This window comes from Schistocerca cancellata, chromosome 9 (genome assembly GCF_023864275.1).
Source record: "Schistocerca cancellata isolate TAMUIC-IGC-003103 chromosome 9, iqSchCanc2.1, whole genome shotgun sequence".
In the NCBI taxonomy this organism is placed as follows: Eukaryota; Metazoa; Arthropoda; class Insecta; order Orthoptera; family Acrididae; genus Schistocerca; species Schistocerca cancellata.
The window spans coordinates 241,155,335-241,181,453 of NC_064634.1; the positions used below are offsets into that span (position 1 = coordinate 241,155,335).

Consider the following 26,119-nt stretch of genomic DNA (forward strand, 5'->3'; position numbering starts at 1 on the left):
GTTCTCCAAACAGATTCTAGGATAACTCTCAACCTCTTTTCCATTATCTTTTTCAAGATCTTCAGGTACTGTGCTAATAAGTTGATGCCTCTGTGGTTGGTACACAGCTCCCTAATCATCTTTGAATATTAGTATTATAATTTCCCATTTCCAGTCACTATGTATGCTATTTTCTCTACATATCATAGCCAGATATTTGGCGCAACCACCATATACCACTGATTCCTGCAACTTCTATCACATTTGCCGTTAACCGATCATTATTGCTTATTTCAAGTTTCTGGATGAGAATATCTAATCTTTTCACTTTTTCTTCCCTCATGAAACTTTTTACCCGAGTTTCTTACGTCTGAATTATCACTCAAGTCTGGCTATTTTTTGTTCATCCTGTGGCATAAGACCATTTATTTGATTTTCTTTTTCTGTAGCTTTTTTTCTTTGTCCACATTTTTGATCCTTCACAAAATTAATGCTTTCATTCCAATAGTTCATTTTTTCCCTTTACTTTGCTCTTTTTTGGCCATATACTTTGATAGCACAACTGACTACTGTTTTCAATAAATTCCATTCTTCAATATTTCCTGGCTCATTCTTTGGCTATTTTTGCCTAATCAAATTTTGGGAGACTCTTTAAGTGCCATTTTGTTTCCCTAAATCACTTCTGGCAGATTCCACAACAGTTTCTTTGGTATGGTTGTTGTCAATTCCATGACTATTCTTCCCGAATTCAAGCTTGTGAACCGTTCATGATCATTCATTTTTAGAGATATTTATTATGTTTCTGTAGCTGATAATATTTCACAAAATATATCTTTATTTACTTATTTTGTCCTAATTAGCTTTGAGGTTTGAGCCTCATCACCAAATGCCCATGCTCATTAAAACCATCCTTAAACTGCCTCCATATAATCAGACATATGAAAGAGTTATGCTTTACGGCTATGATGTGGGGCCCTGTGGTTTAGTTGTAAATGGTAGGCCTTGAAACAAATAATGTGACTGAATCTCTGTCAGACCATGGATCTTTCAAGTCTGCCTTTAACCAGCCATTCACCTCTTGATGATGTGAAGGTTCACCATAAACAACACGTGGTTTGAATTCCACATTAAAGTACAAATCCCTTCCCTCATTTGCGCAACTGAGGAACCATCATTATCAATCATTATTACAACTGAGATCTCGTAATGAGACTTGTTATGATGATAAATGAATAAGTCATCTGTAAATATGAAAGATTTATTTCCTAAAATTTTGTTCTCAGTCCCTAGCAGGAAAAACAGCGTGTTACGCCCTAGATTTCATGTCTAACACCAATAACTTAAAAGCTAAAAGTACCTACAGAATTCTGCTACTCTAATTTTCCCATCTACCATACCAAAAATTCATGATTTTACTTCCAATGTAACTGTTACCTCTTGCTGATCAATTTCCTCAAGATTCTCTTCTTCATCAACATCATCAAAGTCAGCTGCACCTCTGAAAATACACAATTATTCACATGACATATGTTAGAACACACAAGGCTGCACATTTATTAATAAACAGAAGAACTGGTTCAAATGGCTCTGAGCACTATGAGACTTAACATCTGAGGTCATCAGTCCCCTAGAACTTAGAACTACTTAAACCTAACTAACCTACGGACATCACACACATCCATACCCGAGGCAGGATTCGAACCTGAGACTGTAGCAGTCGCATGGTTCCAGACTGAAGCATCTAGAACCGCTCGATCACACCGGCCGGCAAACAGAAGAATTATTCGAGTTCAGTCATGTACATGATTTTAAAAATCATAAGGTCAATTGTAGTGGACCATATCACTTTTTTTCGAACTTACAAATGATTATTTGTATTGTTTTGTTCTGTTTTAAGGCACAAAAACAACTAGTGTCATTCACGCCCACATCAGAACGGTAGAACACAAAGACCAAGGGAGGAGTTAAAAATGATTACACATTAATCCCTGTCGATGGATGAGAAGACAGCTAAAAAACAAGGACATGGAAAAAGATCGATCAAATACGCCATAGACATACAGATGTCATGAACTAAAAATAAAATGTGTTCACCATATTGCTACAACAGATAAAAACTAAAACACTGTTGACAGCCCGGGCGTCGTTCACTAACACAGCCAATAGTTCAGACGGCAAACACAAACAAGAACGTAAGTGGTTAAAAGGGCATTCCGCCGGGAAATGGCAGACCATCAAGTGCTGAGTGCAATGAGTAAGGTGGTGGGGGAGCACCACTTAACAAATGGCAATGGCTAAAAAGACTGTACCCGATACACAACCTAGCTAAAATAATCTTCTCACAGCGAAAGAGCCGAGAGGAGTTTGTCCAAGCTGCTGGGAGAGGCTTAATAACCCAGAGCTTGTTCTCACGAACGAAGAACTCGTGGCAATGCCAAAGTGACATCACCTGCTGACAGACGACAACATAGAGATCATCTGGGGGAATGGAAGAGCCAGCGGGCCGAGCTACCAGGACCGCAGACTTGGCAGCAGCATCAGCAGCCTCATTTCCCCGTTATACCAACGTGATCAGGAACCCACAAACATCACAGTGGCTTCATCAAGAGCGAGCAAGTGACAGCTTTCCTGGAGCTGTTGCACAAAGGGATGGATGGTGCACAGCACACACAGGCTTTGAAGGGCACTAAGAGAGTCGGGGCAGATAACACAATTGAAAAGCCTGTGTTGCCAGATGTACTGCATGGCCTGATACAGGGCAAAGAGATCAGCTGTAATATTAAGCAGTGTTCCGAAAGCCAATACCAAAAGAAGTTGGTGCCAATGACGAAGGCACACCCGACACCACGCTCAGTCCGAGACCCATCAGTGTACACAAAGGTATTATTGCGAAGTTCCGTGCAAAGGTAGTGAAACTTATGGCGATTGAGCGAGGCTGGAGTAGTGTCCTTGGGAAGCGAATGAAGGCCAAGGTGAACATGGGCCACTGCAAGAAGCCAAGGTGGTGAAGGGTTTACACGCACAGTGCAAGTTGCAGGTAGCATGAAGTTAACCTGCCGGAGCATGAGCCAAAAGCGAACACCAGGAGGTACCAGAAGAGGGACACACTCCTAACTGGTGATCAAAGGATTCATTGAAGGAGGAGGCATACGATAGGTGGCCACACATGGCAAACAAACAGCATGCATATCTGCTGAGGAGAAAGTCACAGGGGTAGGACAGCGGTAGTTCAGCAGCTTCTGCATACAGACTCTCAACCGTGCTAGTGTAAAATGCGCCAGTCGCTAAACGGGTGCCATGATGGTGGATAGTATTGAGACAATGTAAGAGGGACGGACCTGCAAATTCATAAATGAAACACCCATAGTCTAGTTTCGAACAGACAAGGGACCAGTACAAACAGAGGAGTGTTCGCCAGGAAGTACCACTGAGGACACGTAGGATATTGAGGGACCTTGTACAGTGCGCTGTCAGATAAGACGTTGAAGGACCAAGAAAGTTTCCTACTGAGCATCAGCCGCATGAATTTTGTAGTTTCAATGAACGGAAGAGCAACAGGTCCAAGATGTAGAGACAGAGGAAGAAACCAACTGCACCACCCAAGATTCATGCAAACAGTTCTGTCAGTGGAAAAATGAAAGCCAGTGTCAATGTTCCGCGAGTAATGACGCTTGAGACATCGCTGAAGACGCCGTTCAATGAGACAGGTTCACAGAGAACTGCAATAGATGGCTAAATCGTCAACAAAAATGGAGCCAGAGATGCGTGGCAGGAGTCAGGTCATTATACAAGGTGCATTCAAGTTCTAAGGCCTTCGATTTTTTTTCTAATTAACTACTCACCTGAAATCGATGACACTGGCATTACTTCTCGACGTAATCGTCCTGCAGACGTACATATATTTCACAACGCTGATGCCATGATTCCATGGCAGCGGCGAAGGCTTCTTTAAGAGTCTGTTCTGACCACTGGAAAATCGCTGAGGCAATAGCAGCACGGCTGGTGAATGTGCGGCCACGGAGAGAGTCTTTCATTGTTGGAAAAATCCAAAAGTCACTAGGAGCCAGGTTAGGTGAGTGGGGAGCATGAGGAATCACTTCAAAGTTGTTATCACAAAGAAACTGTTGCGTAACGTTAGCTCGATGTGCGGGTGCATTGTCTTGGTGAAACAGCACATGCACAGCCTTTCATGGACGTTTTTGTTGCAGTGCAGGAAGGAATTTGTTCTTCAAAACGTTTTCGTAGGATGCACCTGTTACCGTAGTGCTCTTTGGAACGCAATGGGTAAGGATTACGCCCTCGCTGTCCCAGAACATGGACACCATCATTTTTTCAGCACTGGCGGTTACCCGAAATTTTTTTGGTGGCGGTGAATCTGTGTGCTTCCATTGAGCTGACTGGCACTTTGTTTCTGGATTGAAAAATGGCATCCACATCTCATCCATTGTCACAACTGACAAAAAGAAAGTCCCATTCATGCTGTCGTTGCGCGTCAACATTGCTTGGCAACATGCCACATGGGCAGCCATGTGGTCGTCCGTCAGCATTCGTGGCACCCTCATGGATGACACTTTTTGCATTTTCAGGTCGTCATGCAGGATTGTGTGCACAGAACCCACAGAAATGCCAACTCTGGAGGCGATCTGTTCAACAGTCATTCGGCGATCCCCAAAACAATTCTCTCCACTTTCTCGATCATGTCGTCAGACCGGCATGTGCGAGCCCAAGGTTGTTTCGGTTTGTTGTCACACGATGTTCTGCCTTTATTAAACTGTCGCACGAACGCACTTTCGACACATCCATTACTCCATCACTACATGTCTCCTTCAACTGTTGATGAATTTCAATTGGTTTCACACCACGCAAATTCAGAAAACGAATGATTGCACGCTGTTCAAGTAAGGAAAACGTCGCTATTTTAAGTATTTAAAACAGTTCTCATTCTCGCTGCTGGCGATAAAATTTCATCTGCCGTACGGTGCTGCCATCTCTGGGACGTATTGACAATGAACGCGGCCTCATTTTAAAACAATGCGCATGTTTCTATCTCTTTCCAGTCCGGAGAAAAAAAATCGGAGGCCTTAGAACTTGAATGCACCTTGTAGGATCAATGGCAATAGCAAAGACGATGACACTCAGGACAGGAAACTGAGGCACACCATTTTCTGGATAAATGTGTCCAACAAGGGAGAACACATACATACCTTGAAAACTCTGCCTTTTAAAAATTTCTCAAGGTTGTTGTTATTTTTGGGGGGAAGAGACCAAACAGCGAGGTCATCGGTCTCATCTGAATAGGGAAGGATGGGAAAGGAAGTCGGCCGTGCCCTTTCAAAGGAACCATCCCGGCATTTGCCTGAAGGGATTTAGGGAAATCACGGAAAACCTAAATCAGGGTGGCCGGACGCGGGATTGAACCGTCGTCCTCCCGAATGTGAGTCCAGTGTGCTAACCACTGCGCCACCTCGCTCGGTTATTTCTCAAGGAAATGATCGTCCAGTGGTTAGTAAACGGCAAGTCTCGAGCCACCATACCAGCCAGGCATGAATCTTAACATTACACCACCTTCCAAACACAGTTGTTTAGAGAAATGGGGCAGTAGCTAGAAGGAAGGTGTTTGTCCTTACTGGGCTTAGGTATGAGTATGACAGTGGCTTCACACCAGAGTCTGCAAAACTTGCCCTCTGGCCAGATGCGTGGTACGTATGAAGCAGAAAGTGTTTGAACACAAGAGAAAGGTGCTATAAAATCTGAATGTGAAAGCATCTGGTCCTAGGGTGGAGGATCAGGATGAAGTGAGAGCACGATTTAGCTCCCTCGTAGTATAGGCACCATGGTAGCACTCACGATTCTGAGAAGAGAAGGGTATTGCCCAAGCCGCCTCAGCTCGTTTCCGACAGAGGAAGGCAGCGGGAGAAGCTTGAAATGTCTGCAGAATGGCGGCTCAAGGTACTGGAGATAGCAATTGGGTCCACAATGACATTGTGTGCTACTACAGGGCGGAAATTGGGGAATGGATCTTGGTCCCAGAGAGCCGTCAGGGGATGGCTCACACAACGGAAGAGGAAGTGGAACTGTTAGAAAAACTAGCGAATGAAATCCAGATAGCCTTTTTTCTATCCCGAAGAATCTGACGTCACTGAGCACACAACCTATTTATAGTGACTGCAGTTTGCCATCACACGATGACGGTTAAAAACTTGGAGAGCACATCTCCGTGTGCAAATTGCATCATGGTAACCCTCAGTCCACCAAGAGACCAGGACATGGCATGATAAAGTTGAAATGTGAAAAACTAAACATTCAGCGGCAGGAAGGATAACATTTGTAAGATATTCCACCCAGTCATCACACTGGGGAAATGTTGTTCATTGAATGTCGCCAGGGAGGAGTAAAGCCTCCAGTCGGCCTTAGTAAGCTGCCATTTGGGTGTGCACGAAGGTGGGGTAGGAGTCAGCAAATGGACAGCATACGGGAAATGGTCGCTCAAGTATGTGTCAGAGAGAAACGACCACTCGAGACAATGGGCAAGCTGGGCAGTGCAGGAGAACAGGTCCAAACAGGGTAGGTGTGTGTGGAGTCTGAAAGGAATATGGGTGCACCTGTGTTAAGGCAGAAAAGGTTAAGTTGATTGAGAAGGTCAGCCAAGAGGGCACCTCTAGGACAGGTTCTGGGAGAACTCCAAAGGGCATGATGCACATTAAAGTCACCAAGCAGCAGGAAGGAGTGAAGTGAAGAAGGAAAAGGTGAACTGCAACAGTTTGAAGGTGGGTAGACAGGGAGATCAGCTGACTATGAACATCGCCCTGTATGAGCATAATGACTCCCTCACGTCCTCAGGGGAGTGGGGGTGGGGATTTTTTTTTTTTTTTTTTTTTTTTTGGTGGGGTTTAAGGGCGCTCAACTACAGAGGTCATTAGTGCCCAGTCACAGTTGTTAGAGCACATGGAATCTAGTAAAGCTCAAGGGGGGGGGGGGGGGGGGACACCAGAAAGTCCTGACAAAAAGATGCAGATAAAATAAGTAAAAAAGTTAGATGTCTTTGGACAAGCCAGTCAAAGTTATAAAACGCAGAACACGAGCAGCTGCTCGAGCATCATCAGCTAAAATATCCGGTAAAGTTGATGGCAGGGACAGGACAACACGAGATTGACTGAAGCGGGGACACGACAATAAAACATGGCGCACTGTTAATGCTTGACCACAAGGGCACTGGGGGGCTGGGTCACCGGAGAGCAGGTAGCAGTGGTTAAACCGTCAATGCCCAACCCGCAACCTGGTCAGAAGGACCTCTTCTCGCCGAGATGGTCGGGAGGAGGTTGTCCAAGCAGTTGGGAGCAGTTTTACTGCCCGGAGCTTGTTTCCTTGGAGGGATGACCAAGCATCCCACCACAACGACACAAGCCTCTTACAAACAACCCCACAAACGTCAGATGACGGGACACAATGGGAGGCTGGCCGAGGCAGGAGGACTGCAGCCTTGGCTGCAGCATCTGCAGCCTCATTCCCATGCACTCCTACATGTCCGGGAACCCACAGAAAGCTGACAGGAGAACCATTATCAGCGAAAGAATGGAGGGACTGCTGGATCCGTTGAACCAAGGGATGGACCGGATAGGGAGCTCCAAGGCTCTGAAGAGCACTGAATGAGTCGGAGCAGAGTACATACGATGAATGGCGGCGGCGGCGGGCATACTGAACGGCCTGATGGAGAGCAAAAAGCTCGGCCGTAAAGCTGGAACATTGGTCGAGGAGCCGGTATTTAAAGGTGGCGGCCCCGACGACAAAGGCACAGCTGACATCATCGTCAGTTTTGGAGCCATCGGTGTAAATAAAGGTGTGACCGGCAAGTCGAGCACGAAGTTCGACAAACCGTGACCAATACACTGCAGCCGGAGTACCCTCCTTCGGGAGTGAGCTGAGGTCGAGATCAATATGAACCAGAGCCTGGAGCCAAGGTGGTGTCGGGCTCTCACCCTCTCTGAAGGTGGTAGGGAGGGCAAAATCCAATTGTCGAAGCAGGCGACGGAAGCGGACTCCGGGGGGCAGCAGAGCAGACACATACAACCCGTACTGACGGTCGAGAGAATCGGCGAAGAAGGACTGATAAGAGGGGTGGTCGGGCATTGACAACAGCCGGCAGGCATACCGACACAGCAGTACGTCGCGCCGGTAGGTCAATGGTAATTCGGCAGCTTCAGCATAAAGACTCTCGACAGGACTAGCGTAGAAGGCTCCGGTCGCAAGACGTAACCCCCGATGGTGGATGGAGTTGAGACGGCGTAAGAGGGATGGCCGAGCAGATGAGTAGACAAAGCTCCCATAATCCAGCTTCGATCGGACTATGGACCGATACAAGCTAAGCAGGACAGTGCGATCCGCTCCCCAAGATGAACCACTAAGAACTCTGAGGATATTAAGGGAATGTGTACAACGGGCCGCCAAATAAGAGACAAGCGGAGACCAACAAAGTTTCCTGTCCAATGTGAGCCCTAGAAACTTAGTTGTTTCCACGAATGGGAGAACAACGGGACCGAGATGTAAGGATGGCGGAAGGAACGCTTTATATTGCCAAAAGTTGATACAAACCGTCTTCTCTTCAGAGAACCGGAAGCCATTTGCCACACTCCATGAGTATAGGCTGGGGGGGGGGGGGGAGGGTGGCCCCTGGGGCAGAGGGGGCGGGGGCCGCGGGGGAGGAGGATTTGGAAGGGAGTGATTTTGGAGGCGGAGGCAGAGACCCCGGATGGGGGGAGGAGGTGGAGGGGGGACAGGATAGGGGTGAGGATACCGTGGAAGGAGTGGACACGACTGAGGCAAACGAAGTGGTCAACGTCACGGGATGGAGGCGGTCATACTTCTTCCTGGCCTCAGAATAAGAGAGATGATCCAAAGTTTTGAGTTCTTGAATCTTCGTCTCCTTCTGATATGCGGGGCAGTCTAAGGATCTAGGCGAGTGGATGCCAGGACTATTAACACACCGAGGTGGTGGGGTGCATGTATGTTCCTCACGAAGAGGACGTCCACAATCGCCACAAAGGGGCTCAGCTTCACACCGTGACGACATGTGCTCAAAGCGCAAACACCGAAAACAGCGCATAGGAGGCGGGACATAAGGTCGCACGTCGCACCGGTAGCACATCACCTTTACCTTCTCCGGGAGAACGTCCCCCTCGAAGGCGAGGATAAAGGCCCCGGTGTCGATGCGACGGTCTTCACCTGTGGTAGAGTGGGAGGTCGTCTCAAGGTGTGGCAGGGGGCGAAAGACATTCCGGAGGGCTGAACGGAAGGCCTCTCCAGTTTGTCTGACGAACCGGTTTCAGGCTCTGTCTCAGGCTGATACTGATCTTCGGCCTGACATGGCTGCTTGTCCTGTTCCAGAGGTTGCCCCTCAGTCTGCAAGATCCGGGCGGTCGCAGAGGGTGGGCTTACTGGTAGTTGGGAGCTCCAACGTCAGGCGCGTAATGGGGACCCTTAGGGATATGGCAGCAAGTGAGGGGAAGAAAACCAAAGTGCACTCCGTGTGCATACCGGGGGGAGTCATTCCAGATGTGGAAAGGGTCCTTCCGGATGCCATGAAGGGTACAGGGTGCACCCATCTGCAGGTGGTCGCTCATGTCGGCACCAATGATGTGTGTCGCTATGGATCGGAGGAAATCCTCTCTGGCTTCCGGCGGCTATCTGATTTGGTGAAGACTGCCAGTCTCGCTAGCGGGATGAAAGCAGAGCTCACCATCTGCAGCATCGTCGACAGGACTGACTGCGGACCTTTGGTACAGAGCCGAGTGGAGGGTCTGAATCAGAGGCTGAGACGGTTCTGCGACCGTGTGGGCTGCAGATTCCTCGACTTGCGCCATAGGGTGGTGGGGTTTCGGGTTCCGCTGGATAGGTCAGGAGTCCACTACACGCAACAAGCGGCTACACGGGTAGCAGAGGTTGTGTGGGGTGGGCTGGGCGGTTTTTTAGGTTAGATGGCCTCGGGCAAGTACAGAAAGGGCAACAGCCTCAAAGGGTGCGGGGCAAAGTCAGCAATCGGTATTGTAATTGTAAACTGTCGAAGCTGCGTTGGTAAAGTACCGGAACTTCAAGCGCTGATAGAAAGCACCGAAGCTGAAATCGTTATAGGTACAGAAAGCTGGCTGAAGCCAGAGATAAATTCTGCCGAAATTTTTACAAAGGTACAGACGGTGTTTAGAAAGGATAGATTGCATGCAACCGGTGGTGGAGTGTTCGTCGCTGTTAGTAGTAGTTTATCCTGTAGTGAAGTAGAAGTGGATAGTTTCTGTGAATTATTATGGGTGGAGGTTACACTCAACAACCGAGCTAGGTTAATAATTGGCTCCTTTTACCGACCCCCCGACTCAGCAGCATTAGTGGCAGAACAACTGAGAGGAAATTTGGAATACATTTCACATAAATTTTCTCAGCATGTTATAGTCTTAGGTGGCGATTTCAATTTACCAGATATAGACTGGGACACTCAGATGTTTAGGACGGGTGGTAGGGACAGAGCATCGAGTGACATTATACTGAGTGCACTATCCGAAAATTACCTCGAGCAATTAAACAGAGAACCGACTCGTGGAGATAACATCTTGGACCTACTGGTAACAAACAGACCCGAACTTTTCGACTCTGTAAGTGCAGAACAGGGAATCAGTGATCATAAAGCCGTTGCAGCATCCCTGAATATGGAAGTTAATAGGAATATAAAAAAAGGGCGGAAGGTTTATCTGTTTAGCAAGAGTAATAGAAGGCAGATTTCAGACTACCTAACAGATCAAAACGAAAATTTCTGTTCTGACACTGACAATGTTGAATGTTTATGGAAAAAGTTCAAGGCAATAGTAAAATGCGTTTTAGACAGGTACGTGCCGAGTAAAACTGTGAGGGACGGGAAAAACCCACCGTGGTACAACTACAAAGTTAGGAAACTACTGCGAAAGCAAAGAGAGCTTCACTGCAAGTTTAAACGCAGCCAAAACCTCTCAGACAAACAGAAGCTAAGCGATGTCAAAGTTAGCGTAAGGAGGGCTATGCGTGAAGCGTTCAGTGAATTCGAAAGTAAAATTCTATGTACCGACTTGACAGAAAATCCTAGGAAGTTCTGGTCTTACGTTAAATCAGTAAGTGGCTCGAAACAGCATATCCAGACACTCCGGGATGATGATGGCATTGAAACAGAGGATGACAAGCGTAAAGCTGAAATACTAAACACCTTTTTCCAAAGCTGTTTCACAGAGGAAGACCGCACTGCAGTTCCTTCTCTAAATCCTCGCACAAACGAAAAAATGGCTGACATCGAAATAAGTGTCCAAGGAATAGAAAAGCAACTGGAATCACTCAACAGAGGGAAGTCCACTGGACCTGACGGGATACCAATTCGAATTTACACAGAGTACGCGAAAGAACTTGCCCCCCTTCTAACAGCCGTGTACCGCAAGTCTCTAGAGGAACGGAAGGTTCCAAATGATTGGAAAAGAGCACAGGTAGTCCCAGTCTTCAAGAAGGGTCGTCGAGCAGATGCGCAAAACTATAGACCTATATCTCTGACGTCGATCTGTTGTACAATTTTAGAACATGTTTTTTGCTCGAATATCATGTCGCTTTTGGAAACTCAGAATCTACTATGTAGGAATCAACATGGATTCCGGAAACAGCGATCGTGTGAGACCCAACTCGCTTTATTTGTTCATGAGACCCAGAAAATATTAGATACAGGCTCCCAGGTAGATGCTATTTTTCTTGACTTCCGGAAGGCGTTCAATACAGTTCCGCACTGTCGCCTGATAAACAAAGTAAGAGCCTACGGAATATCAGACCAGCTTTGTGGCTGGATTGAAGAGTTTTTAGCAAACAGAACACAGCATGTTGTTATCAACGGAGAGACGTCTACAGACGTTAAAGTAACCCCTGGTGTGCCACAGGGGAGTGTTATGGGACCATTGCTTTTCACAACATATATAAATGACCTAGTAGATAGTGTCGGAAGTTCCATGCGGCTTTTCGCGGATGATGCTGTAGTATACAGAGAAGTTGCAGCATTAGAAAATTGTAGCGAAATGCAGGAAGATCTGCAGCGGATAGGCACTTGGTGCAGGGAGTGGCAACTGACCCTTAACATAGACAAATGTAATGTATTGCGAATACATAGAAAGAAGGATCCTTTATTGTATGATTATATGATAGCGGAACAAACACTGGTAGCAGTTACTTCTGTAAAATATCTGGGAGTATGCGTGCGGAACGATTTGAAGTGGAATGATCATATAAAATTAATTGTTGGTAAGGCGGGTACCAGGTTGAGATTCATTGGGAGAGTCCTTAGAAAATGTAGTCCATCAACAAAGGAGGTGGCTTACAAAACACTCGTTCGACCTATACTAGAGTATTGCTCATCAGTGTGGGATCCGTACCAGATCGGGTTGACGGAGGACATAGAGAAGATTCAAAGAAGAGCGGCGCGTTTCGTCACAGGGTTATTTGGTAACCGTGATAGCGTTATGGAGATGTTTAACAAACTCAAGTGGCAGACTCTGCAAGAGAGGCGCTCTGCATCGCGGTGTAGCTTGCTCGCCAGGTTTCGAGAAGGTGCGTTTCTGGATGAGGTATCGAATATATTGCTTCCCCCTACTTATACCTCCCGAGGAGATCACGAATGTAAAATTAGAGAGATTAGAGCGCGCACAGAGGCCTTCAGACAGTCGTTCTTCCCGCGAACCATACGCGACTGGAACAGGAAAGGGAGGTAATGACAGTGGCACGTAAAGTGCCCTCCGCCACACACCGTTGGGTGGCTTGCGGAGTATAAATGTAGATGTAGATGTAGATGTCTTTGGGGCCGCGCTGGACTCGCCGGACAAAATGCACACCTCGGCGCTCCAGGTTGGCCCTGAGCTCATCATCAGATTGCAGCAGGAGGTCCCGATGAAAAATAACCCCCTGCGTCCTATTCAGTGCCAGATGCGGGACAATGGACACTGGGATGTCCCCTAGTCGGTCGCATGCCTGGAGTGCCGCCGACTGTGTGGCGGAGGTGGTCTTTATAAGAACGGACCCCGAACGCATCTTACTGAGAGCCTTGATTTCCCCGAAGATGTCCTCGATGTGCTGAACAAAGAACATGGGCTTGGAGGTGGCGAACGTCCCCCCCATCGGTTCGAGAACAGACCAAATAGCGGGGGAAGTACTTCACCCCAAGCCGGCGGGCCTGTCCCTCCTCCCAGGGAGTGGCCAAGGGGGAAAGGGCAGGAGAACCAGAACCAGAGACAGTACCTTTCCTTTTGAAAGACTCGGCCGCAGAGCGACCTGATACGTGTTGACGTTTCATCTGCGAAACATCCGCCCCGATACCACCCACTCCGACCAGGGGCTCTCCCCACAGGCGCCACCCAGCCTCAGCAAGGGCCACCTGGCAGGATGACCGTTGCCGGGAGTCCTGATGCCCCAAGGAGACGGGCATCTACTCCTTGGCCGACATGGGGAGGGTGCAGCTCAGGTATCGGCAGTACGATCCCTGTGTTGTCAGGGGGCTACAACCTAGAGGGTACATGACGACCCCACCACAACGAGCTGGCTACCGTGCTGGATTTCGGGTGCCATGGAAAGTCCATCATGATCGTAGGTGCAGATGGGGATGCACTATGGGCGTAACTTGTAGAACCCATCAGGCGTTTAGGCCCAATTTGAGGAATAGTGGGTATGGTGACAATGCCGTTACAGTGCTGAGTGCCAAGGTCTTAGTGCACTGAGGACCAGTGGTACACCACGTAAGGCGTCCTTCTCCAAAAGGCTCGTACTTCTGTAGAATTTTGAAAAATGGAGGTCAAACCCCAAGGGGGACCATCACATGGAAGGCCGAAACGGTTGAAACTCCTTTTAGTCGCCTCTTACGACAGGCAGAAATACCTCGGGCCTATTCTTACCCCGGACCCGCAGGGGGAGGGGTGGGGATGGGAGAGGTCAACACAGACCAGGAAGAAATGTAAGAGCTCAAAGCGGTCATGATGATGCAATTTTGTTTCCTGAAGGCAGAAAACAAATGGACCCTGTGATTCTAAGAGCAGCCGTAAATCCTCTTTGTCGGATTGAAGACTACAAATGTTCCACAGCCACAATGAGGAAAAAAATGAAGGTGTATCACATCACCAACTGCCGAGTGCCAGCCTTCGAAGACTCGCTGCTACAGGTCACAGAGGCAGGAGGATCCTGCTCCATGAGGTCTACAGAAGTGTGAGCACTCTCCTTCTGCCAGCCTGCAGAGTCCAGGGCAGAAAAACGGTTGGTGGTGTCTGGTGCACACTGGCAACACAGAAGTCAGCCAGGCGAGGGTATCACGGTGTGACACCGTCGAAGAGGATCTTCGAGCTGGCGGAGGAGAATACCTTTTGCCTTTGTTTGACTTCTTTGAGCCTTTCCAGTTGGCAGAGTAAGACTCAGATGTTGGTTGACTGGAAGGACATAGGAAGTCTTTGTGGGAGTATCTTCTGTCTTTCTGACCTGCCGGTTGTGCAACTGGTGACTTCGTCCTGCAATGTGAAAGTTTGGTGGTGTGTTGCAGAGGTGGAGGAGGAGACAGGGACGCTACTGCAATGCTGTGCGATTTCACAACCGCCATGCTAAATTTGAGGTCACATGTCTGTGTGGATATATCATCCCACAGTATTTCCGACTAGCCAACAACTTGCGAGCGACCGAGTAAGACACTTTTTCCTTCACCCAGATCTCCTGGGCAGCTCACCCATCGAGATACACGAGACACTCGCAGGAGGGGGCGGCATGATCGCCATTGCAGTTGATGCAGCTTGAAGAAGCAGGCGAACGTTCTATCACTCTCGTGAGCATCCCTACCACAAGTCACACATTTGCGGAATGACTGTGATAACTTCATAACCTGCTTTGATCTTTGATGGAAAAACCACTCTATAAAAAGTGAGAAAGATAGTATATGTGGGCATAAGGAGCATATGCTATTTTCATCACCCGATGGACTACTATGACATCCTGATCAGATGTACTTGAGGATTTCTGCCTCAGTCAGACCATCGAGCAGTCTAATGTAAATAACACCACAGGAAGAATTCAGCGTTCAATGGCCCTCGACACGAACAGGTCAGCCATGCAGAAGTGAAGCTGCACGTAGCTGCTGTGCTTGAGAATCTGAAGTAGTCTCCAAAAGCAAAGTGGCACTGCGTAAACGAGAGCAGGATTTCACAGGGCCAGCAACTGAATCGCCATCTTTCTGAATAATAAACAGATTGACAGTAGCGAAGAACTGTCTGTCTTCAGTATGTGAAACCACAAGGAACCATGGTGCAGCTGGTGGGATGGTCTTTGAATTGTTAGCCTTATGTTGTTTACGTTTTGTAGCTGCTGACTGTGAAGATGATTGGCTGATTGTGAGAAAATCCCCCAAGACTGTAAGCGTCTCCGATGGCGCACTCCATCCACCTGGTGGCCCCCTTCAGAAGGTGTCGCACTCACCTTAAGTGATTGTTTACACGACATCCCGAACACCTGACAAGAGGGACCAATCAGGAATTTCGGAACGTAGCAGCTCAAGCAATCACCCCTCCTTGGGCCTGGCTTGGACCAGGGTGTACGTGCAGACCATTCCTGTCGATCCATGGCTGGGAATTACACATTACCCTGTCACCTGTTATGCATCAGATGTGTGGGGTGGCCTTCAGGAGCACAGAGGGAGGAAGGAGAAAAAGAAGAACTCAAATGCCGAAGCAGAGTAATGATAGGATTATGTGAATGGAGAAAGAAACAAAAAAGGAATGAAAAACAGTGGAGAGTATTCTGGTACTGACTAACAAAAATGCAGAATACATTTCCAAAAACAGCCCAGACATGTTCCCCAAGGGAGGGGAAAAAGAACAGCAAGAGGATAGACATGCAGCATGGAAGGGAAAAGATGCTGCATAGGCTGGGACCCTGTGGTAGCCAAGCATGAACCCACATAAGAGTGGCAAGCCCACTGGGGGTGGGGTTCTAGATTAATGAGCAAGTAGTTTGTTAGCATTTCCTCCATGGATGAATTACATTTCCTTAAGATTCTTCCTATGAATCTAACACTGGCATCTGCTTCAGTTAGGATGGTTAGGACATGTGCATGCTGTGTGCAGATGCAGAATCAGCTAGCTGCAGTTCGCAAAGAGCTGAATGTGCTTTTGGCTTCAGTCAGTCATTTTCAGGCTGCTGTCTCAGGGTATAGTGGTGTCAGGGATTCTGATGCATCACATGGGACACCTCAGCTATTGCTTGTTTTGACCAGGTCTCTGCTGCGGAGGCACATCCTAGTGTACCTGACATGTTGTATCCACTCTCACAGAAGGTTGAGTGAAGGGTGGTAATTCGTTCGTGTAGCTCAAAGCGGAGGGCTGCCTGGCCCCAAACATTCATGCTCAGAGTGGAAAGGTGGCTGCTCTTTCAAAAGGGTCTGAACAGGCACAGGGGGAGTAGAGGTCCACTAGTTATCAGGAGGTCCAATATTATGCACATTACGGAGCCCCTTATGTTCAGGGTTGGACAGAAAGCCAATGTGCACTCAGTAACAGCAGCAGGGGACTTCATCCGAGATGCGGAGTCAGGCTTGCCTGCCGCTACTGAGTGTGCAGGGTGCCGTTGCCTGCAAGTTGTGACTTACATCGGCACTAACGACACCTGTCGAATGAGTTATGAAGACATCCTCAGTTCATAAAGGTGGCTGCTGGAGATAGTGAAGACTGCTGGTCTCATGTCTGGAGTGCATGCAGAGCTCGCAATTTGCAACGTTGTTCGCAGAGTTGATCAAGGTCCTTTGGCAAAAAGCCGAATGGTGGGTCTCTGTGATGGTCTTGGCTGCAGATTTCTAGACTTGTGTTATCATGTGGGGATTTGTAGGACTCCCCTTGATATATTAGGGGTGCACTACACAAATGAAGCAGCCACTCGGGCAGAAAAGTACTTGTGGAGTGCACATGAGGATTTTTTGGGGCAGAACAGTAGTTTGAGGTGCTCTGATGAACATTCGCCAGTCGATATGTAGTATGGGAAGTAAGGTGGCATTCAGAGTAAAGACACTCCGACTGTCAAAATTTTATCAGTAAACTGTCGAAGTATTCGTAATAAAGTTCCCGAATTTACTGCCATCCAAGAAAGTTCTCACACTCAAATTATTCTTGGGACCCAAAGTGAAAAGCTCCGAGATATTTAGTGAATCTTGAAAAGTATATCATAAAGACATATTACAGGTCACTGGAGCGCGGGACGTTTGTTGGAGATAACAAAAATATTCTCTCTATCAAAGTCACAGCCGAGTGTGACAGTGAAGTTATCTGGTCATGTATAACATGGGAAGATGAAATCAAGATAATTGTTGGATATTTTTACTGGAAGCACGACTCTGCTGTGAAAGTTCTAGATTCATTCAAAGAAAGTGTATAGTCAGTAGCGCAGAAATACCCAGATCATGCAATACAAGCTGGAGGTGACTTTAAGCTACTATGTGTAGACTGAGATGTCTATGGATTCATTGGGGGATTGTGGGAGGTACAGACAGACAGTCATGCGAAATACTTTTGAACACATTTTCTGAGCAGCTCGCTTAGCAACCCACATCAATGAAAATATGTTAGTAGCTACAAACAGGCCAGACCTTATTGTAAAAAAAAAAAAAAGAAGAAGAAGAGTGTCTCTGCAAGATAGGTGGATAAGCAGTTGTTAGCATCTCAGAACTGAGATAACTTAGTTCCAGTAAGAGGGACATAGACCAATTATGGGGAAAGTTTAAGCAGAATCTGGAGTGTTATGCACCTAGTAAGTGGATAAACGTTAGTCCCACTATGATTTAATATCAAAATTCAGAATATGCTAAGGAAGCAGCGGCTGTTGCACACTTGGTTCAAAAGAGAACGCGCAAATGATGACAAGCAAAGGTAGATTTGTGCATCTGTGAGAAGCATACAATTACCACCATCACACCTTAGCCAAAGATCTGGCCCATGTAAAATCACTAAGTGGGCCTAAGACTTCAATTCAGCCCCTTGTTGACCAGTATGGTGTGGCAGTGGAGGATAGCAAAATACAAAATGAAGTTTTAAACTTCAAGTTCAAGAAATCATTCACACAGGAGAATCGTACAAACACACCACAATTTGACAAACACACAGACTCCTGTGTAGACGACATAGTAATAAGCATCCCTGGTGTAGAGAAACAACTGAAAGATTTGAAAACAAATAAAATACCAGGTCCGGATGGAATCCAAATTAAGTTTTACGAAGAGTACTCTACAACACTGGCCTCTTAGCTAACTTGCATTTATTGTGAATCTCTTACCCAGCACAAAAAACCCAAGCAACAGGAAAAAAGCACAAGTGACTTCAGCATATAAGACAGGCAAAAGAATGGACCCCCAAAATTACAGCTCCATATCCCTAACTTTGGTTTGCTGCAGAATCCTTGAATATATTCTCAGTTTTAATAAAATATACTTTCTTGAGACTGACAAGATTATGTCCATGAATCAGCATGATTTTGGAAAGCACTGCTCATGTGAAACACAGGTTGCCTTTTACTCATATGTTAGACTGCGAACTACGGATGAAGGGCAACAGGCAGAGTCCATATTTATAGATTTCCAGAAAGCATTTTACATGGTGCCCCACTGTAGGCTGATAACAACGGTATGCGCATGTGAAACAAGATAACAGTTATGTGAGTGGCTTTAAGACTTCTTAAGTAATAGAACCCAGTATGTTGTCCATGATGGTGAACGTTCATCAGAGACTTGTCATAATTAGGAGTGTCCCAGGGAAGTGTGATACGACCGCTATTGTTCTCTATACACACAAATGATTCAGTAGACAGGGTGGGCAGCAACCTGCAGTTGTTTGCTGATGATGCTGCTGTGTATGGAAAGGTATCGAAGTTAAGCGATTGTAGGTATATACAAGATGACTTCCACAGAATTTCTAGTTGGTGTGGGGAATGGCAGCTAGCTCTAAATGTGGAAAAATTGAAGTTAATGCGAATGGATAGGAAGAACAAACCTTTAATGTTCGAATGCAGTGTTAGTGGTGTCCTGCTTGACAAAGTGAGGTCAGCTTTCATTTTAGTTATGTCATGTTCCATAGATCATTTTCCCAATTATCTTATCGATATGATGTGGAACAAGTCAGATTGCAAGTTATGTATACACACATGAATAGTGCTAAGACCCGCCTCCATAGCACAGCGGTAGCGTTACTGCCTACCACGCAAGGGGGGCCCAGGTTCGATTCCCGGCAGGGGACTGGGTGTTGTGTGGCCGTCGCCGCCGCCATCATCATCATCATCATCATCATCATCATCATCATCATCATCATCATCATCGACACGGAAGTCGCTGAAATGGCGTCAACTAAAAAGACTTGCAATACGGCGTCCGAACTCCGAAGGGGGATAGGTCGGCCAATAAATGCCACACAATCCTTTCATTTCAATAGTGCTAATATCAATATTACTGAAATTTTTTTGTTCTACACATGCAACTACATTTAGAGGTACAATTTTTTTTTTACCATTTCTGAAACAGAAACTTGCCCATGGAGTAGAAAGAATTGTCAAAAGAAATGATTTTAAGCTAGATTTAAAATTTGATCTGCTACCTGTCAGACACTTTACGTTATTGGGCAAATGATCAAAGATTTTTGTTGCTGAATAATGTACTCGTTTTTGAGCAACTGACAGCTTCAATAACAGATAGGAAACGTCATTTTTCCATCTATAGTGTTGTACGTATGAACATCACTGCTCTTCGCGAATTGAGATGGATTATTTGTAACGAATTTCATTAGTGAATATATGTACTCTGATGGTGCAGTTAAAATAGCTAACTCCTTGAAAAGGTGCCAACATGATGTCCTTGGGCGAACACAACTAATTATTTCCAGTGCCTTCTTTTGTGCAATCAATACTTTATGTCTAAGTGGTGAGTTACCCTAGAAAACTATTCCGTAAGACATTATTGAGTGGAAATATGCAAAGTACGTTAGAAGGCTGATCTGTTTATTACCAAGACTAGCAATTATATGAAGAGCTAAAGAAGGTGAACTTAGTTGTTTGAGAAGCTCGGTAATATACTTCTTCCAGTTCAAGTTGTCATCAATGTGAACACCCAAAAATTTGGAGAAATCTACCCTGTTAACTGAGCCCTGTTCATATGCTACATCAATTGTCGGTATGACTATTCGGTCTAGAGAACTGGATATAGCAAGTTTTTTTCAAAATTAAGGGAGAGTCCATTTTCTGTGAACCGCTTAATAATTCTCTGAAAGACATCCTTAACAATATCTTCAGCTGCTTTTTCTGGAATGGAATTTATTATAACACTCGTGTCATCTGCAGAATGTACTAGTTCCGCTTGCTGAACTTTACGTAGGAGGTCATTCACATGAATAAGGATCAGCAGAGGACCTAAAATTGAACCCTGTGGGACTCCCTTTGTGATAACTCCCCATTCACTAGAATTTACCACCCTCACAACATTATTTGTGCTACTCAGCAAAACTTTTTGATTTCAATTCATTAAGTATGATTCAAACCAGCTGTGTGTATAGCCTTCAATTCCATAAAACCTGAGTTTTTCTAAGAGTGCGACATGATCCACACAATCAAATGCCTGGGAGAGATCACAAAAAATACCAACTGGCGATAATTTGTTATTTTGAGCTTGTAATATTTGATGGGTAAATGTGTTGATAGCATTCTCAGTAGAGTAACCCTTCTGGAATCCAAGCTGTGATATGCTGAGTAAATTATTTTCACTTAAATGTGAGACTACTCTTGAATACATAACTTTTCCAAATATTTTAGAAAATGAAGTCGGCAATGAGATTGGTCTATAATTATTTAAGTCACTCTTGTCCCTTTTCTTATGAAGAGGCTTGACAACTGCCTTATTTCTATCTGTCTGGAAAAATTCCCTGTGCCAGCGAAGCATTACATATATCGCTAAGGACTCCACTTATTAAATTAGAACAACACTTCAAAATTCCATTAGAGACTCCATCAACACCACATGAGCTCTGTTTTCAAGTATATTTATAATTCCCTTAATTTCAGTGGGGAATGTTGGTGCTATTTCTAAAGGCCTAAAGTCCTGGGGAATGACATTTTTAACATATTTTTTTGCTTTTTCAACAGAACCCTTTAACCCTATTTTTGCTGCTACATTCAGAAAGTTATTGTTAAAAATACTTGCAACTTGTGAATTATCACTCACAACATTTTCATTTAGCTTTATTGCTATGGTATGCAGCGCACTGTCAGGCTGCCCGGTCTCCCGTTTGACAATAGTCCATATAGTTTTAATCTTATTATCCGCATTATTAATTTCTGTCAGAACATGCAAGCTTCTCGACTTCTTAATGACTTTCCTTAAAATATTACAGCATCTTTTGTAGTAAGCAAGTAACGTCGGATACTGACTTATTCTGGCCTGTCCATATATTTCCCTCTTCCTCTTACATGATATCTTAATTCCCTTAATAACCCATGGCATACTTGACTTTGTAATGGCTTTTTTGAATATCATTTCAGGAAAGCAGCTCTCAAATACTGAGACAAATTTACACTGGAATAAATTGAATTTGGCATCAGCATCATTTTCTGTGTATACTTCAACCCCTTCTGCCTCTACTAGGCTGCACTTAAAGCTCTGTATCCTGTTCGCATTAATAATCTCCCTGCCTTGTATGAACCTGCCTGAATCCTGTAAGGTGCTATATGTGTTATTTCCATTAACTGTGCATCATGATCAGATAGCCCATTAACAACTGTGTACACATTAATTATTTCTGTCTGAACACTGTCTATGAAAATATTATCGATAAGTGGCCTACTATCCTGCTGCACACAAGTTGGAAAATTTACAACAGATACTAGATTGAAACAACCAAAGATTCTAGCTCATTTTTCTTATCCGTATCTTTTATAAGAAATGTACATTAAAATCACCACAATCACCACAAACCACTAAGTGCTTCTAGAATGAGATTTTCACTCTACAGCAGAGTGTGCACTGATATGAAACTTCCTGGCAGATTAAAACTGTGTGCCGGACCGAGACTCGAACTCGGGACCTTTGCCTTTCGCAGGCCAGTGCTCTACCAACAGAGCTAACCAAGCATGACTCACGCCACGTCCCACTGCTTTACTTCTGCCAGTACCTCGTCTCCTACATTCCAAACTTTACAGAAGCTCTCCTGCGAACCTTGCAGAACTAGCACTCCTGAAAGAAAGGATATTGCGGAGACATGGCTTAGCCACAGCCTGGGGGATGTTTCTAGAATGAGATTTTCACTCTACAGCGGAGTGTGCGCTGATATGAAACTTCCTGGCAGATTAAAACTGTGTGCCGGACTAATACTCGAACTCGGGACCTTTGCCTTTCGCAGGCGAGTGCTTCTTTTTGTCTGACAGGTAGCTCAATATTGCCTCAAGATTTTTCCATGAATAGCTGAAACTTACCTTGAGGGGATCTGTAGATTGTTACAATTTCTATAGAAGTATATTGCAGTAGCAACTCACAAGCACATGCTTCAAGGATCTTATCTACACAAAAACTATTTGTTTCAATATTTTTGACTTTGTGTCCAGTTTTTATACAAGTTGCAATGCCTTCTTTTTCAATAACACTCTACATGAATAAGATGCTAATATGTAATCCCTTAAATTTAACTTCTCCATCCCTGTGGTTACATGGTGTTCAGAGAGACACAAAACATCAATACCTTCAGAATTAAAAGGGACTCGGCCGCACCTTTTCAAATGAACCATCCCAGCATTTGTCCAGAGCAATTTAGGGAAATTATCAAAAACCTAAATCTGGATGGCCGGACACAGACTTGAACCAAGTCCAGTGTGATAAAACAAATGTGGCCCCTTGCTCGGTAATCTACTGCGGTCCCTTGGTCAGTAATCTCTGTAGAACCTACCAAGTATCTCACCTGCTCCATATGCCTTTCCACAACTAAGAAAGTGTAGAACTGCTTTTCTATTCCACAATCCATTATCTCAATACCTGGCGTTTCAGCATTCGTGCGATGTTTGAAACACGGGATAATATTAAGATCATCCGTTGTGAAACCATTTCGGAAAACTGAATTTAGTATTTCAGCTTTCTTTTGGGATGCCCCAGGCTATGTTTCCCCATTCTGAAGTTAGTTGCCTGTGTCAGTCTATCAACGAGACACTACCAGCATTTTATGTTACAAAGCACTATTTCAGGAGCCAACAAAGGCATTCACAAAGTCACAAAATTTACCAACAGGATAATTTCTCTTGTTTGGTTCTGCTTGTAATTCGTTTAAGATACTTTTTATTGGATTCTGTGTGGTGAATCCTTTTAAGAAGCCAAACTTTAATATAGGCCCTAGCTAAAAAGCTATGGCCAGTTAAAATAAGTTTGATAGAATTCCACCACAGGCGACATTTTCAAAAACTTTTGAAAATACTGCATTCAGAGAAAGAGGAAGGTAGTTAAAGAGATACTTTGTTAATCTTATTTAATAGATGAGTGTTACGACAGCGTATTTAGACCTGCCAGCAAATGCACCCTTAGACATGGACTGGTTAAAATGGAAACTTGAATGTAATCCTATCAAGTCAGCACAACATTATAATACTCTACAACACCAGCATGGATATCAGAATTACTACCCATTTTTGTATATAATTAAGACATATGAAAATGTTGCCATGCAAATATAAGCATTCTGTGCACTGTACACAACTCAAGACCCAACTTATCTTTTATCACTGTACAAAATGAACCAAAGATCGATAAATATTCTCATATAAAAGCTGACACCCCTAAGGTTTGCAGATTTTGCATATATCTCTTAAGAATGGTCTGTCACTTAGCATGGTGATAGTGTTTGAATACCAGAATGAAATTGGCCCATGGCCCCCACTTTGAGATGGAAACAAATGCATGTCTTTGTGTACTATCAATGTCTTGAGGAATTTAACTACAAAAGTCAGATGTAAGATTAAGTGCAAACATTAACACAGTAACTAGAGTAGTTGAAGAACATCTCTTCTAGTTCATTGGGCCTCCCTGCTCGTCCATAGATGCAGCACTCTGATTTACATCATATCAGTGCGCAAACAGAGAGAGACCGACTAATCTTGTCAATTATCTGAATGTGCGCTTCCAGGTGTGACTGATTCAACTCCAATTACTGTACATTTGTTTACTTCATTGTACCTAAAAGTTTCTACACAATATAGTTCGTTTAATAACAGGACTTCACAGCAGCTCGGCTGCGTTGCTCACTTCACACGCCAAGACTGAAGAAGAAAATTAATGCAGACAAATTGATCTACTTAAACTTCCATTATTAGCCATCAAAAGTATAATAATTCTATGTCTGAAACTACATGCTATAGGATTTATAGTGCGAACTATAGATCAAGCAACATGCGAAGTTGTAAGGAACACGTATTTATCACACGATGTGTGCATAAATGAAAACAATCAAGCACTGTTTCAGAGGCAGTGTGTGGCTACATAAAATGTTTAAAAAACGAACCATCGTATCGATGATTAAGAAAACATTCGCGTTATTTATATAAAATCAATGAGCTAATCACAATTCATAATGACTGTTCGATGCTGAATCAACTCATAATTGATTCATGAATACCATTGACTACATGATTTCACGAAATGTTTTTAATCCGTTAGGTTTCTCTCTCACTCGACCTGCGAGCAAAACTTAACAATCTTTCACGCTGATTCATTCAGAAATAATTTTGTTTTAACTTACTCATCTCCCTCATACTCCTCATCAGCCATGCTAGCAACTAGTTATACTGTTACACCAACAAGCGTGAACAATCAACAAAGCTGAGAAAATAGAAACAACGCGAAGTTACGACTAAATGTATTCTTTGGGCATAGATAACTTAAGGCGGTAAATAATAGCAGTCTCGACAACGTATATATTTAAGGAAAATAATTACCAGCGAAACAGAAAGTTAACGGAAAAGCAGCATCATTACGATGGAGGAAAAAATTATTACGGTAACGACTGATACTGTAAGTATTGCCGCATATTTCGTCCACTTGTTTAGTGAATGAATGAATTGTTCGAGTAATTTCTCTACTAGACGCACACAGCGATAATTCATTTTTTGTTTTAGAAAACTTAGTTGAACACGAATATATTCTTACACAAAATATATTGTACATAATCTCATGTCACAAGACATGTTAAACGCAACGAAATGTTTTAAGGTCATTCTTATCCTACATTTGAAATCCATTTTTTTCAAAATATTATATGCAATATTAATCCTTTGTTATCCGCGGAAATATTTTCTTCCAAGATGTATCCGATTTCATTGAATTTTCACTTTCCTTGTCATTAATAGCCGTTGAGAAGAGGGTAATTATCCGTCTAATTGCATATTCTCGTGTGCAATACTGCCATACGATAATTTCATTTTTTCCGTCGAATAGACAATTTTGCATTTCCGTGAAGTACAAGTATAAGCCTAAACATTTGGGCATAAAAGATACATATAAAAAATCCTCTGGTTCACGGACTCGAGAAAACTTTTTTAAACAGCTGGTAGATTATCCACGCAGTGAAGCAGCGTTTTTACTGCTATCATTAATAAGAGAGAATCGAGAATGAAACCATGCTGCCACGTAGCCGTCTCCTCTCGTGACCACCGAGCAAAAAGTTCATTTTTGATGGATGAAGGACGAGCAACAGTATCACCTGTCCTCACACCAAGTGTTTCTGTGAAGCGGCTTTACATTTGCGGAGAACAACGGTGACAAAATGTGGTGTAAAAGAAACAAAAATAAATCCTGTGCAAATTTCGTATCCATCTACTTTTGTATGCACTTAATTTCAGTCATTTGTGATGGAAAAAAGATTACAATCCATTTTCGCATGAAGTTAGACTCAACATTTAAAAGGTGACGGGGAGCATGGCAGCAGAAAGACGTGTTTACAGGGCTATCATCCAGTCAATGGCGCAAATGTATACAGTGCAAGCCATATCGTCAAGGAGAGGAAGGAAATCGCTCAAAACAAATATTTAATGTACCGGTATTTCACTGTTTTGAAAGTAAATATACGATTTTCTAAAAGAG

The 26,119-nt window shown here is 44.4% G+C and overlaps 1 protein-coding gene across 1 annotated transcript in view; it reads right to left on the minus strand.

Moving 5' to 3' along the window:
* Nucleotides 1–24,918, minus strand: part of LOC126100908 (DNA-directed RNA polymerases I, II, and III subunit RPABC2) — a 61,822-nt gene extending 36,904 nt beyond the window's left edge. Inside the window, exons 1-2 of the mRNA XM_049911575.1 lie at nucleotides 24,780–24,918; nucleotides 1,414–1,477 (exon numbers count right to left, since the gene is read on the minus strand). Of these exons, the coding sequence (XP_049767532.1) occupies nucleotides 1,414–1,477; nucleotides 24,780–24,808 (93 nt within the window). The 5' untranslated portion in view covers nucleotides 24,809–24,918. The remainder of the gene's footprint in view (nucleotides 1–1,413; nucleotides 1,478–24,779) is intronic.
* Nucleotides 24,919–26,119: the final 1,201 nt, after the last annotated feature.